This window comes from Megascapheus bottae, chromosome 1 (assembly GCF_031878675.1).
Source record: "Megascapheus bottae isolate mThoBot1 chromosome 1, mThoBot2.hap1, whole genome shotgun sequence".
NCBI classification, from domain to species: Eukaryota; Metazoa; Chordata; class Mammalia; order Rodentia; family Geomyidae; genus Megascapheus; species Megascapheus bottae.
Window position 1 is genome coordinate 32,618,675 of NC_143509.1, and position 14,509 is coordinate 32,633,183.

The 14,509-nt window shown below is 38.8% G+C and overlaps 1 protein-coding gene across 1 annotated transcript in view; it reads right to left on the reverse strand.

Annotated features, from left to right (window-relative positions):
- Spata16 (spermatogenesis associated 16) overlaps positions 1–14,509 on the reverse strand; it is a 228,129-nt gene that overhangs the window by 22,887 nt on the left and 190,733 nt on the right. Inside the window, exons 7-10 of the mRNA XM_090342277.1 lie at positions 13,377–13,523; positions 11,957–12,069; positions 4,100–4,264; positions 456–539 (exon numbers count right to left, since the gene is read on the reverse strand). Of these exons, the coding sequence (XP_090198403.1) occupies positions 456–539; positions 4,100–4,264; positions 11,957–12,069; positions 13,377–13,523 (509 nt within the window). The remainder of the gene's footprint in view (positions 1–455; positions 540–4,099; positions 4,265–11,956; positions 12,070–13,376; positions 13,524–14,509) is intronic.

Consider the following 14,509-nt stretch of genomic DNA (forward strand, 5'->3'; position numbering starts at 1 on the left):
CACCACGATTCCTTTGTCTCTCAGTGAAATGCAGTCATCAGTCCTCAAGTGAGGAGAATGGGGGAAGGAGTTGGGGAAGTGGGCTAAAATGAAAGTGGAAAACCTTTACAGATGATCGTTATAAATAACGAAGAAGCTGATTATTTCAACAGAGTATGAAAATGAGAGTGATCGTGAGGAAGAATTGTGAAAGCATATGACCACAGTCTGCTGGCAAGGAAGCAGACCTGAGGGAGGAGATTCAAAACATCCATATTTGAGGGAGGGAGGGAGAGAAAGATGTGGAAACAAAGAAAGAAAAGTAAACAGAAAGCATCCTGAAGAGCTTCCATTAAAACAAACAAACAATCAAAAATCCCAAAACCAAAAAACTTCTAAACAGATTTGACCCAGGTGGACATTTTCTTTGAGAACACCCTGCCTTTTTGTCTGTTTCCTGGCACTCCAAGTTTTACCTTTTGGATTGTATTCCAGACACGCTCCTCATCGCTCCTCTTTCCTTCAAGGGTGTCCATGGCATCCGCCATTAGTGACTGCAGCTGTGGCACCAAGATAAAAATTATCACTGTGGAATTCATGCAGAAATAGCTTCCCTAAACACACAGATTAAAACCTAATTAAAAAATCATTTGTACGCTGATGATTTTATTATTCATCTTTCCCCCTACCATGAATGCGGCATCTCATCCTTGCTTCAGACATTACTGAAGACATAAAATATTGAGACAATGTGTAAAGTCTTCTCGCAAATTTGTAGACAATGTATAGATTTTAATGTAAGAAGTGTGAATGTTTTGTGGAAAGAAAAACATACAACAGACTTGGGCTGTAAAGAATGAAGGCAGTAGTTAATTCTCTCAGGAAATGACATGTTGTACATGAACACGCTTTAATGTTTTCTCCTGAGGCTAATGCATCATAATTTCAGACATCATGTAAAAACTCACCAGAAGACAATACTAAAATTGCACTGTTTTATTGCCTCTTGAAGAATCTAGCTCACTTAAATTCTTTTACCATTGTTGGTTAAAAATTTGAAATAACCAAGTTCTTTTTCTTTTAATTTTGTGTCCCATTGAAAGACAAGTTTTCAGCATGCCAAACTTTGCTCCCCTATTGAGATATTCCAGTTGAAAACTATTCTATAAGCTGCTTTGGGTAATACACACCTGGAATTCTAACACTAGGAATGGTGGAGAATCTCAAGTTCAAAAATAGCCTGGGCTATAGGTTATCTCAAGACCAAGAACATTTAACAAAACAAAATGAGCTTGGCATGGCTTCTCCTATGCTTGTAAATCCTATCTTATCAGAAGGATGAGATCTGAGTCACACTTTAAGATCAGTTGGCAGTTAAGTGTATTACACCTCTTTCCTGCAATTAACCAGCAAACACTCTACCACTAAAGTGGTAGAGTGCCAGCCTTGAGCGAAAAAGCTAAGGGAGAACTTGATGCTGAGTTCAAGCCCTAGCATTGGTACCACCCCCACCTAAGTAAAAACAAAATAAAAGGAAACAATCTATCATACTTGAAGTTGCAATAAGTCCTATGACACCAAAGGGATATATATACATATACATATACATCGTATACGTATATATATAGTTGTTGTTATGAAAGACCAAAACAAGCACCCAATGGTATGAACTGTTGGATTATGTGTCTGTTTTGACACAGTGGGGCTTTGTTACTCAAACACCCTCAATTCAGCAGGCATGGTTTATGTAGCACTATATGAGCTGTTGCCAGGATTTGTGTTTTCAGGTGATCTCATCCTTGAAAGTTGGAACGTAAAATCTATTACTTAAGATGATAAAATCTTGGAAGATAATACACTTTTCAAATATTTGGCTTGCAATGTACCTCCCTTTTATATCTTTTTTTAAAATCTTTTTTTTGTATGATAGCTTCCTTTGTATCTTCTTTTGGTGTTTTTATGGTGGGTATATAAATTATGAAAATATCCCATCAAATCTTATTTTCCCAAACTTTTAGATGCTAAAAAACTGTCCATTAGCTAGCAGTGTCAGTGATGCTAGTTTTGTGCTCTTTGTGTGCATTATGAAAAATTAGTATTTCCATCCATTTGTAGTTAAGCAGACTTAAGCACAGAGAACCCCCCTATATTTTTCATTTTGATCGTAAATATGCTTTTCAGGAAGACTGGATCAACAATTTGCTGGCTTTCTAAATTAACATTTTCTTATCTCAGAAGAGCATTAGTCATCGTAAATTGGCAATGAGAGCTCTGTGAAAACTCTATACTCCTGAATGCCTCATGAACACAGAATAAACATTTAGTCCCCTAGAAGGTTGTCCCCCGCCCATAACTGCAAGGGTTTAGGAAATATTATTGCCAGTTTCAACTCAGCAATTCTTTGATTAATAGACTGATGTCACCATTTTCATCATGAGCATGTACAGATTTATTATTTGATGAGGCAGACCACTTCACCTGCTTCCTCTGAATATCAGTATTTAACAAACTTTCAACAGGTTTAGATGAGCATTATCAATGATTATATACATCTTTAAAATGTAGGGAGGATTCTGTGGGTTATCTGAAAATGGTAGGTAATTGCTCTAGGCTATTCTCATCCTTGCTAGGTGAATTCAATTTAGGTCTATAATTAGTTTTAGCCACTCTCAATAATAGCTTTGAAGTAAGGATCCTTTCCTTACCACCTGTGAGGATCTCCACATAGTGTGTATTTTACCTTTCCTTCAACTGACAGCACATTGTGCAGTAACAGTTTTACAAATGAGGTGCTATAATCTACTATTTATTATGATTGTAGCACACACAGTTGAAGATTTTTTTGTCACCTATTCCTTTAGTTTCGGACTGGGTCTGCATAAGTCCAGAAATATCTAGCTTTCTAAGTCCAGCTTAAACCCAAACCCCACCACCTATTTTGACTAACCCTATTTCCCACTCCCCCAAAAATAACACTTCATTTATTTATCTAAATGTCTAGTGTGCATGTGTCAGCATTGTTGATGTATATCATAAAGCTAAAGATGTGTTTGTGTCAGTACTGGCACTTGAACTCAAGGCCTCATGCTTTTCCTTAGCCCTTTCTTTCACTTGAGCTTTTGAGGCTCAAGTAGTAGAGTGTCAGAGTGTCTCCTGCTTGCGCCACAGCCTCATTTCCAGATTATGGGTGGTTAATTAGAGAGAAGAGTTTCATATCATATGGACTTTTCTTTTTTTTTTTTTTGCGAGTCCTGGGCCTTGAACTCAGGGCCTGAGCACTGTCCTTGGGCTTTCTCAAGGCTAGAGCTTTACCACATGAGCCACAGTACCATTTCTGGCTTTTTCTATGTAGATGTGGTACCAAGAAATCAAACCCAGGTCTTCGTGCATGCTAGAGGCAAGCACTCTATCACCAGGCCACACTCCTGGCCCTTGCATGGACTTTTCTGCCAGGCCTGGTTTCAAACCACAAATCTGAGATCTCAACCTCCTAATAAGCTTCTAAAGATCTTCAGGTTGTTTATGTCCATGTGTATCTCCTTTGTCCTCTCACTTTTCCATAGAAGAGAAGTATGCACTAAAATATCTTGGAGCTGATTAGGATTCAATTTTTTTTTGATTGGTCATGGGACTTGAACTCTGGGCCACAGCATTGTCCCTAAGTTCTTCAGTTCAAGGCTAGTCCTCTACTACTGGAGCCATAGTGCCACTTCTGGTATTCTGGTGGTTAATTGGAGATAAGAGTCTCAAGAAATTTCATGCCGGGGCTGGCTTTGAACTCTGTTCCTCAGATCTCAGCCTTCTGAGAAGCTAGGATTACAAGTATCAGCCACCAGCGTCTGGCTAGAATTTAATTTTTATTTTAATCAAAAGCTTGGTACACAATATGAATATATAAATAATGAATCCATCTATCTGTCTGTCTATCTATCTATCTATCTATCTATCGCTGTGAGCAAGAATAACCAGGCCCACCCCTGAACTTCCTAGTTTTAGGGTGCTTGATGATGGCTGGAATTTGCTTTCAGACTTATCATCACAGTTCTCTTTTCAGACTGTATCACTCTTCTGCTGGCTCTGATCCTGTAAAAGCCTTAAACAAAAGAAAACAAACACTTGCCAGTTCTGCCTCCTGTTGACTGATGTCCTGTAGATAGGGAATGGTAGCTAGCTCTGCCATGGCTTGATTTGTCACCTGGGACTGCTCTTTCACCCTCTGCAGCTGGCTCAGGAGACTGGCGTAGTGCAGCTTCTCCATGACACCTGGGCACCCACAGCAGCTTCCCTGCTCTCGCAGGAGGAAGGGAAAGAGAAAGGACGTGTTTGAGCACGAGGCCACCGAAATGGACCTCTCCCTGGGGACCGAAGTCAGGGCTTGGCATCATATCTTTGCATATTTTGAAGCAAAGATATTCTAGGACAAATGTTTCTTGCTTCCATTTTTAGAAAATGTTGTATTTGTTTCTTTCAAATAGGTGGATACACACAAAAGGGATCCGTTTGCAGGTCTGAGTGGGGTTGTTGGTTGCTCTGCATGAGGGTCTGGGATGGAGGGTGGAGACAAGACTGAAACTGTACCTGTCACCTGTTGAAGGGGGAGGGGCATTAGGAAAGGGATGAGGAGAGATGATTGGATTACACTGCATGCAGGAAGAGGAAAGTCACATGAAATCCCCTGCCCCAGTGTACAGCCAGTGAATGCTAGTAAGAATGATATTATGTCCCTTGCCGGGAGAAATGGGTGATGGACCTGAAAAAAAAAATACATTGAGTGAAGTCAGTCAGGCCAGAGAGACAAAGGACACATGCTGTTTTTTTCTTATAGATCTAAATCACACAAACTGAAGGATGGTGTATCCCAGTTTGTACCTCCTTTGAACAATGAACTTATGGTTTAGCAATATGAATACCAGTAAGCTGAGAACTTATTCGGTGGGGGGGAGGTGTTGTCAAGGGGAGGAAGGGTGGGTGAAGAAGTTGTAATAGTCAGTGTACCTATGTGAAAAGGGAGCCAGGTAGTTTGAGTGGATGGATGGAGTTGAAGGAGATGGGGGGAAATGGAGGGTGACCTTGATCAAGATGCATTATACTCATAAAGCTGACATGTTGAATTGAAACCCCTTTGTTTATTTATTTGGAAGTAAATAAATAAATATGTAGCAAAAAACCAAAACCAAACTAAAAGTGTACTTGTGTTCTTGTAGCAGTGTTTTTACAGGACTGTATTCCCCAACAAGTGACTTAATTTACCTTAGAGAGTCATCATAGAAGCTGAGGGTTACCTATTGTTTTCTCTTTGTATCAAAGACAATTTTCACATGCCTTGGATTTTGTTCACCCAGATAATTTACATGAAGCCCACCAGCCCTGCTTTTATTTATACTTCTCCTTGGATGTTTTTTTTCCCCCACTGGTGGCAATGCACTCAGGCTCCATCAGCCATTTCAATGGCAAGTGTGACTCACCTTGCACAAGTGTAAGGAACCCTGCCTCCCTTCCACTCCCATGAATCTATGGTATTTTAAACTTTTGTAGAAATGACATCTCAGAGGCTCCCCCAGAATATTTGCTACAGTTATCCATTTTCTGAAAAGTTGAATACAAAGCATGAGCTTCACACAAGAGAAAAGATTTATCCTGAAATTCCCATCGTCATCTTTAGCTAGAAGTATGTCTGACCTAAGGGGTTATATCAATGTTCAAGAAAAAAGCCTTGGATGTCTGTGGTTTGGAGGGTGCTGACAAGCGAGAAATTACAGGAAGGCTTAGCTTAGCATTTACATTCCACATCCTGGTGGAACCAGGACTTTCCTGTGCCACCTGCACCAGAATGCCTAAACTTATTTGCTAGCTAGACAGTTAATGTCTTAAGCTTTACTGGCTGAGCCACATTTTGGCCCTGGAAATAATAACTACATAGATGCCTCCTGAAATATTTAAAATGTTAAACAGAAGATGGAAGATAAGCCACAGTTCTATAGGTTTACATCTGGTAAGGACTATTTTCTTCTATGACTACTCATTGTATTTATTCATTTTCTGTGCTAGTACTTGGGTTTGAACTCAGGGCTTCACACCTAGCCTAGATTTTTCACTCAAGGTTGGAATTTTCCCATTTCAGCCACACCTCCACTTCCAGCATTGTGGTAATTTATTAGAGATAAGACTCTCATGACATTCTTGCCCAGCTGATTTGATCCTCATGTCTTAACTTCCTGAGTAGCCAAGATTGCAAGCATGAACCACCAGTGCTTAACTTCATTAGTGATACGTATGAAGCAGGACTTCTTTCAGAAATCACAGAGAGCAGACATTTGATTTCTTTCTTAAACGAGATTTTCCTCTTGAGAAAAATGGTTAGAAAGTAGCACGACCAAAGATTATCTGAACTTCCCTGTGAAATTAGAAAGTCATTTTCTGAAATGTCACACTTCCATTTTGACTGATAGCAGCTTCTTGAAGTCGGCATTTTTGTAGAATCAGGGAAATAAAGAAAGGCTAGGCACCAGTGCACTGCATTTGCTTTATTTCTTCCGAATACCAATTGGTGCCATTCAAGTAATGTCCTGTATTCTCTCTAATTCATTCTTCTTGATTAGCTGTTGATTTGAAAATCTATAAACCTCTAAGAGGATCGCAAATGGTGGATTTGAGATCCTTGCCTGCATTGACGAAATGGCTAGCCTACCATTCAGTTTAAACGTGTAGCTAAACAATGGTATTCTGTCAAGTCGAGGGAAGCAAGTTGGGGTGCGGGGGAGAAACAATTTTCTTTTTGAAGAAAAATTGCTTTCTTTGTCCTTCTTTAAAAGAAAACAATGGGGCTAGTTGTAGGAACGTGGTAATAGAGCAGAAACAACTGCAGCCTGCTTGGGAACATAATCTATTAGTGTAATTTTCCAAAACATCATGAAAATGAAAATAGTGGCAGGCCGCTGGGTTTTGTTAGCTTGATTGTTGGATGAATAACAAAGCAGGAAGCGCTACACAAGAATAAGATGCTAGCTAGCAAAGGAACAGAGTTGACTGTTAATGATCACTGCCTCCCCTCCCCAACTGAATTGTGATTGTGTTTATCAGGAAGTGATCGATTCAGAGAAGTGAGAGGGGAGTTTTGAAAGACAAAGTAAAAAAAAAAAGTGAAAATCCCTATCTAATGCCAACAGGAAGGTTTTAATGCAGTTGCTTTAAGTTTAAGATAATAAACAAGAATAAAATCATGACAAATGAAGGAACAAAGCTAGGAAAGGAAGCTACCTTCCAAAGAAAGTCTAGGAGCCTTCAAAGAGCTCCAAGAGGCTGACACCCAGGATATGGAAACAAGAGGTTTATCTTGTGTGATAGCTGTTCTTAATGTACTATGTTATTTCTCTTGTCTTTTTTTGTCCTTTAGTTAATTTCATATTGTTACTGTATCTGACTTTGTTACCTGGTATATTGTAAATATGTTTATTTGTTTATTTGAAATAGGAAAAGGAATGGGGGGAACAAGATGATTGGGAGGGGGTGGGAGAGGGAAAGGGGACAAAAATATGAGAAAGGCTATCAATGCATGAGAAGTAATGTACCTACTACCTGGCAAATATAACTGTAACCCCTCTATACATTACCCAGACAATATAAAAAAATAAAAAAAGAGGCTGAGATCTGAGGATCACAGTTCAAAGCCAGCCTAGTCAGGAAAGTCCATTAGACTCTTACTTCCACTAACTTTCCAAAAAATGCTGAAAGTGGAGAGTTAGCGAATGTGCTAGAGTGCCAGCCTTGAGCACTTTCAAGGACAGCACCCAAGCCCTGAGTTCAAGCCCCAGGACTGGCTCACACACACAAAAAATGGCTAAGATTGAAGTGAAAAACTATACATGGATCTAAGATGGTTAGGCAAACAACAAGTTCAAATGAAGGCTTCAGTGTCAGAATTGCTTAGATTTATCAGCAATTATGGGTAAATGGTGGCCAATAAGTAGCACTCCATAATACAGCCAAAAAAGAGTTTTGGAATCTGTTTCTACTTGGCATACATATGGAAACATTAATTGCAACAAAAATGTTTGTGTGCTTATGTAGGGTAGAAAATATTATTGTGCATGTGTAAACATTTTTTATGCTTCACTTGGAAGAAATTAAAAGTAAAATTAACGAGGTATTGAAAAACACAGTTAGTTAGGTCATTTTGAGCAATGCATCCTGGGAAAGAGGCTTCATGCATGATGAGAGATTTTATTATTATTATTTTTAACTCTTTAACATTTAGCCCAGGAATGCATAGTCCATAAGTTTGAAACTGACAGAAATCAGCAAAGTTAATGAATAGAAAAGCAGGCCTGTGAAATAATTAGGGTAGAACTCCTGGGAAAGAAATATTGTCAGAGGTTGCTGGGTAAGTGGGTTGACATGAAGTAAGACTGGAAGCTATTAGGAAAATAGTATTACAGCTTCTGACTCTTAAAAAAATCCACCTTCATTTGGACATGTGTTCGCATTTAACACAGCAGTGTGGAAAGATAATGAACATGTGCCAGAGTGTACAACGTCTAGAAACTACAAAGTTCTCTCAGCAAAGAAACTCCTTCCTTATGGCATTTACAACCTCATGACTATGAAAATCTATGTGTTCTTGGAAGCTTTTCCACAATTGATTTTCTGAGTCTAATTTGTGTGTCCACTGAAATATCCATTTTAAAAATGGAATCCAGCTCTGGAGTTATTTTCATATTGTTTTATGCATGTTTTGCCCCCAGCCAGGATGAAAATTTTATTACAAGCGATGTAGTAAGTCTTCAGGAGTGAGAGGAGTGTGCTGGTTTTGAGTCTCAGCATCGAATCCCTCAGCTATGTGAACTTCATTCTAGGGCTGTTCTGAGCAACATTTCCCTTATTGAGAAGATGAAAGTGATACACTGAACAGTGAGTGTGAAATGAGAAGATAGGAGAGAAAGCACTTTAGATATTTATTCAAGTGTCGGAGAGGCTGGACACTCTTAGGCACCAGTCCTTTTCCATAGATGTCACCAATTAGGGCAGTGATATGAACAATGCAATGTCTACCCACTCAAATAGATAGTATTCAATACCTCATCAGAAAAACACTTCAAGGAGAACTTACAAAGACCAATGGGAACTATTTAGTTTATGTCTCAGGATATTTCTATAATATTTCTTATTGCCTGATTCATTAAGCTAAGTTTACTTTTTTTTTTTTTTGGCAGTCATGGCGCTTGAACTCTGGGCCTGGGCATTGTCCCTGAGCTCTTCAGCTCAAGGCTACCACCCTTCCCCTTGAGCCAAAGCACCACTTTCTGGTTCTCTGGTGGTTATTTGGAAACAAGATTCTCCAGGACTTTCATGACTAGGTTGGCTTTGAACTTTGATCTCAGATCTCAGCCTCCTGAGTAGCTAGGATTACAGGTGTAAGCCATCACGCCCAGCTCCTAAGTTTACCTTTGGAGACTATTTTATTCAATTCTGTTTTATGAAGCTGTGGCTGGGTAAGTATGAAACCAGGGTCCAACGTTTAGATCAATTGTCCCTTTGGTCTCATTCACCTTAATACCACTGAAACTCTCAACTAAACATTCCTTAAACTATTGTTTCTCCTACAAGGGAATGCAGGAAAGTTGATGAAATTCTTTATAATGAGCAGAATAATATTCAAACTGATTCCACCTAAGACTGAGTTGTTTAGTTGCTTAAAAAAATATCTTTAATCCAGTGCTGGTGGGTCATGCCTATAATTCCAGTGACTTAGGAGGCTGAGGTATTGAAAATGGATTTGCAAAACTAGTCCTTGCAGAAAAGGCTCCATCTCCAATTAAATAGCAAAACGTTGGCCTGGGGATATAGCTCAACTGGTATAATACCAGCTGTGAAAAAAAAGCTAAGTCAGATCATAATGTTTTTGGTAAATATAGTGGTTATGATTTTTAAATTTCCTGTTCTGACACATGAAGATACGATCATAGATAGACTTCCAAGTGGTCAGAATACATTTGAAAGTTGAGGAGAAAAGGAAATACAAGAATTGTATCCCAAGCATACGCTTGGATGTGTCTAATCTGCTTTTTTATTTTTATTTTTTGCCAGTCCTGGACTTGAGCTCAGGGCCTCAGCAATGTCTTTGGGCTTTCTCAAGGCTAGAGTTCTACCACTTGAGCCTCAGCACCACTTCTAGCTTTTTTTCTACGTATGTGGTAGCGGGGAATCAAACCCTGGTCTTCGTACATGCTAGGCAAGCACTCTTTCACTAGGCCAAATTCCTGGCCCATAACCTGCTTTTATGCCATGAGATAACAACATATGATGAAGTCAGTTATGGGCTAAGTAGCAGGCAGATATTCCTCCAAAGAGTTGTGGTGCAGGTCACTTCACAGTCCTGGGTGATCAGTTAGTCCTACAGGTTGACCATTTTTGTTAGCAATGATTCCCACCTGTCAGGGTCTGACAATGGCAATAATGATGTGTGTGAATTTCTAATTAGGATGGAAGGTTGGTGGAGATGTATGTTTGTGTGTGTGTGTGGGGGGGTGTGTGTCTATCTGTAAGAGGTTGTGGTAAATTGCAACTAGAATCCCAAATCTGTAGTGCAACCAATGAGATTGTTAGAGATCGAATGTGTCACTCTCAATTCATTGTCAATATGTTGGTGTTTTAAGATGGAAGTCCTTTGAGGTCATTAGAGTTAGATGAAGTTATGAGGGTACAGCTCTCATGACGGGATTAGTGACCTTGTAAGAGATCCCAGGTATGTTGTTCTCTCTTCTCTCTGTCATCGCTCTGTCTCTCTCTGTGCCATGTGAGGTCAAAGGGAAAAGGCAGTTGTTTGAAAATCATGATAAGAAGCCTCATTCTGGTTTGCCATCTTGGTTTTGGACTCCCAGGCTCCACAGTCAAGGCCATAAATTTCTGTTGCTGAAGTCAATGAATCTGTGGCATTTTGCCATGGAAGCCTAAGTCTAGCAAGACAAAGATGGATTGTTTATTCATGTAGGGGAGATAATTGTGCAGAACAGGGTTGCAGGGAGGAAAGACTGTTATAGTAGGCAAAGCATAAAATGAACTTTGGTATTTGCCAAGCAGAGAATCCCAAATCATGCAAATAGATTAGGCGTTTTCTAACTTTTCTAAAATGGTGAATAAAGGGACTAATGTTAAAGAACTAGCTGAACAGATGTGAAGGAAGTATGCGACAACTCCTTCAGATCACCTTCTAGGATAAGCCCATCAAATAGGTGGTGGAGTGAAAAACCACAAGCAGACGATTCTTTAACATTTCCAACTTATTGGCCTTTTGAAAACAAAAACAAAAACAACCAAACAATTAAAAGAAGAGAAACCTGCTGCCTTTATAGCCTGTTAGGGAGAAGTTCTCTTTCTGTATTTTCAGTCTGAGGATTTACATTTTGTCAAAGAATACCATACCACTCAGGTCATGTTTTGAGCTCTCTATGATCCCCCAAAGTAGAAAGTCTTTTTTCCTCCTTGGACTGTAGTAAAGGATTAGATAATTGACCTTAGGCCGTAGGAAAATTAGCTGCAATGTTTAGAGCAGCATCCAGTTCACCACTGAACTATGGAAATGTTAGCTCGAGTTCGTACATAGGTAACCAGATGGCTATATACAACAGCTCAATAAATGAAGCAGACAAAACGTTGTGCTTGCTAAAATTTTGTTATTGATTGAAAATGAGAAATTCACTGCCAACTCAAATTAGATAATAGGAAGACATAAAGAAGAAGCTCTTTAAAGAGACAATGGATCTAGCAAATACTTGAATGCAATGTTGCAATGTGTAGCATCTCAAATCTAAAAGGAATAAAACCATTTGCTAATGTTTTATTGGGCTTTACAAAGGAGATTTTTCTACGAATGCTTCTCAAATCCTCCAACACTTCTACTATTTGCTGCCTAAACTTGCCATACTTTTTGAATTCTCTAATATTTGTACATTGGACAAAAATAAAAGACTTATATACCTACATTCAACTGGGTGCTTCTGATAAAATCCAATATTGGCAAGATTCGCTTTCCCATTGTCTCCATGTGTCTTATCGTATCTTCTCTGGTCAGCAGGCAGAAAGGAGTTTTATGTTCTAAAAATTGTAACAATAAACTTTTATACTATTTATTCCTTAAACTATCATTTCAAAATGCTTTCTTTAGAAAGCTGTACACAGGAATCTCAATATTAATAGATAAGAAATCTTTAGTATAGAAACTAGTCTTATCCCAGACCACATGCGTAACAATGAAAGATCTGTGAGGAGAAAGGCAGAGGAGACATCGCCCTTTAGAAACTGTCATGTCTTCATTTTGCTGTGTTTTTTGATGGAGTGATCTGAGAGACAGCCTGTAACAAGTCACCTATCTCTGCAGAGTATGATTTTGTTGTGAAAAAAATGTCATAAATGTGTCTGATTCTTGTCGTGTTTCTCTCAGGTATTATTCGAGTGTGCAGCATTCATTGCCCTGAAGCTGACATAAGCCTTGGCTCATATAGAGCCAGACAAATGACAAATTCCTTAAAAAAATTTTTTTTGTTGGTCATGGGGCTTGAACTTTGGGCCTGGGCGCTATCCCTGAGCTCTTCAGCTCAAGGCTAGTGCTCTACCACTTTAGCCACAGAACCACTTTCGGTTTTCTCATTGACTTTCCAGCCTGGGTTGGCTTTGAACCTCTTTCCTCAGATCTCAACCTCCTGAGTGCTATGATTACAGGCATGAGCCACCAGCACCCAGCTCACAAATGCTGAATTACGTGGTTATAGCTGAAGGAATATGTTCAGCCTGATTGTGAATTTAGTTCTCAAGTTTGCAACTTTACCTCCTTAAGTTTTGAACATTACAACCAGAATTATTGAACCCCACTCAACTATATACTCTTTAGGGGACCCAAGTTCTTGGCTAAATCCTTATGAAAGGAGAACAGATGTCAGGTACTGCATTGACAGGTAATTCAAGTGATTCAGAGTTGCTATGCTCTGTGTTTTTTTTTTTTATTTCATTCTAGTTTTGTTGTATGACTGTCTTTTCAATTTGCTAATAGTTCATAAAAGCTCATATTTACTAAATACTCTATGGAGTGCATGATTGGTAGTTGGAGAAGGTTGGAATGAAGGGCAAACACTCCAAAATTGCGTGTGCTGTTAGGGGAAATGTTCCCCAATAATCAGAATTCTAGCTAAGATGAACTAATCTGCAAAGAAGATGAGAGAGAGAGAAAGAGAGAGAGAGAGAGAGAGAGAGAGAGAGAGAGAGAGAGAGAGAGAGAGAGAGAGAGAGAGAAAGAAAGAAAGAGTTAGAGTTAATTCCAACCCCCCACTACTCCATCTGAGATGAATAATGCAGACTTCGAGTGCTGAAGCCATAATGAGAGATAATAGCAAGTCTGAATGGCTCACCTGTGAATGTTGGCAGCTTTCTACTTGACATCTTTTCCAAAAATTTTCCATCATCTTTGTTTTTGAACCCAAGAGTCAAAAGATATTGTTGGGGAGGAAAAGATGACCAATCTGTGGTCTGAGGCAACATGTGGAGTCCTTGGAAATCTGAAAGATGACAGACAAGCAACTAAGAAATCTTTGCCACAGCTTGATGATTTTCAAGGGCTCCTTTCCCAGATTTTAACCCCACATTTTAAGAATTACCCTAAAGGGAAAAATGATAAATATCAACATTTAAGGTAGAAAGAAAGATTCTGTGCAGCAGATGGTCAAATAGGTAATCTTCTTAAATCATATTTCAGTCTTTACTATTTCTTTTTTCCTTATATTTTTTATTGTAATTAATAGAAGGGTTACATTATATTCACCAGATAGAAGGTGCATTACTTTACATACATTGATACCCTTTCTCATGTCTTGGAGTCCTTATTATTTCTATTTTTAATTTCTTAGTGATTTAAACACACACAAAACGTATTAATAACATATGACAACATGATGTGATTATCTTTCCAGGACCAACTTGCAGACTTGGTATTTTCAGCGATTCTTTTTTTTTCCTAAGAGAATTTGATTTTTTATTTTTGGTTTACAGTTTAAATCTAAGGAAATAATGTTATAGAAAAGGAAAGAGAAAAATTACCAAGTGAGAATTAAAGTACAAGGCTAATCAATTTAGTTACCGTCCTTCCTATAGTTATAGAAGGAAATTTAAATTGATAAATGCACTGACTCTTGTAATTTGACTTGGAAATAATTCAAGTGTCATAGACACAGTTCTAAAACAAACTCAGTCCTTAATGACTCAGTCCTTAAGAGCGGATACTGAGTGCCTACTTTCTGAGAGTTCTGTGTGCATTAACGCTTGGGGTCCTGCTGCCTCCACTTATGGATAAGAAGCTGAAGGATAGAGGCGGGAAACAATTTGCCTGTGACCATAGCTTGAAAATTGATCAAATAGGATTCAAACCCAGGCACCTAACCACAGGGACACCAACCCACTATTATTTTTGGCTAGGAATAAATCCCAGCTATGGAGTCTTGAAGGCCAGATTCTCTTAATTCATCTTCATTTTTATCAACAAAGCTTT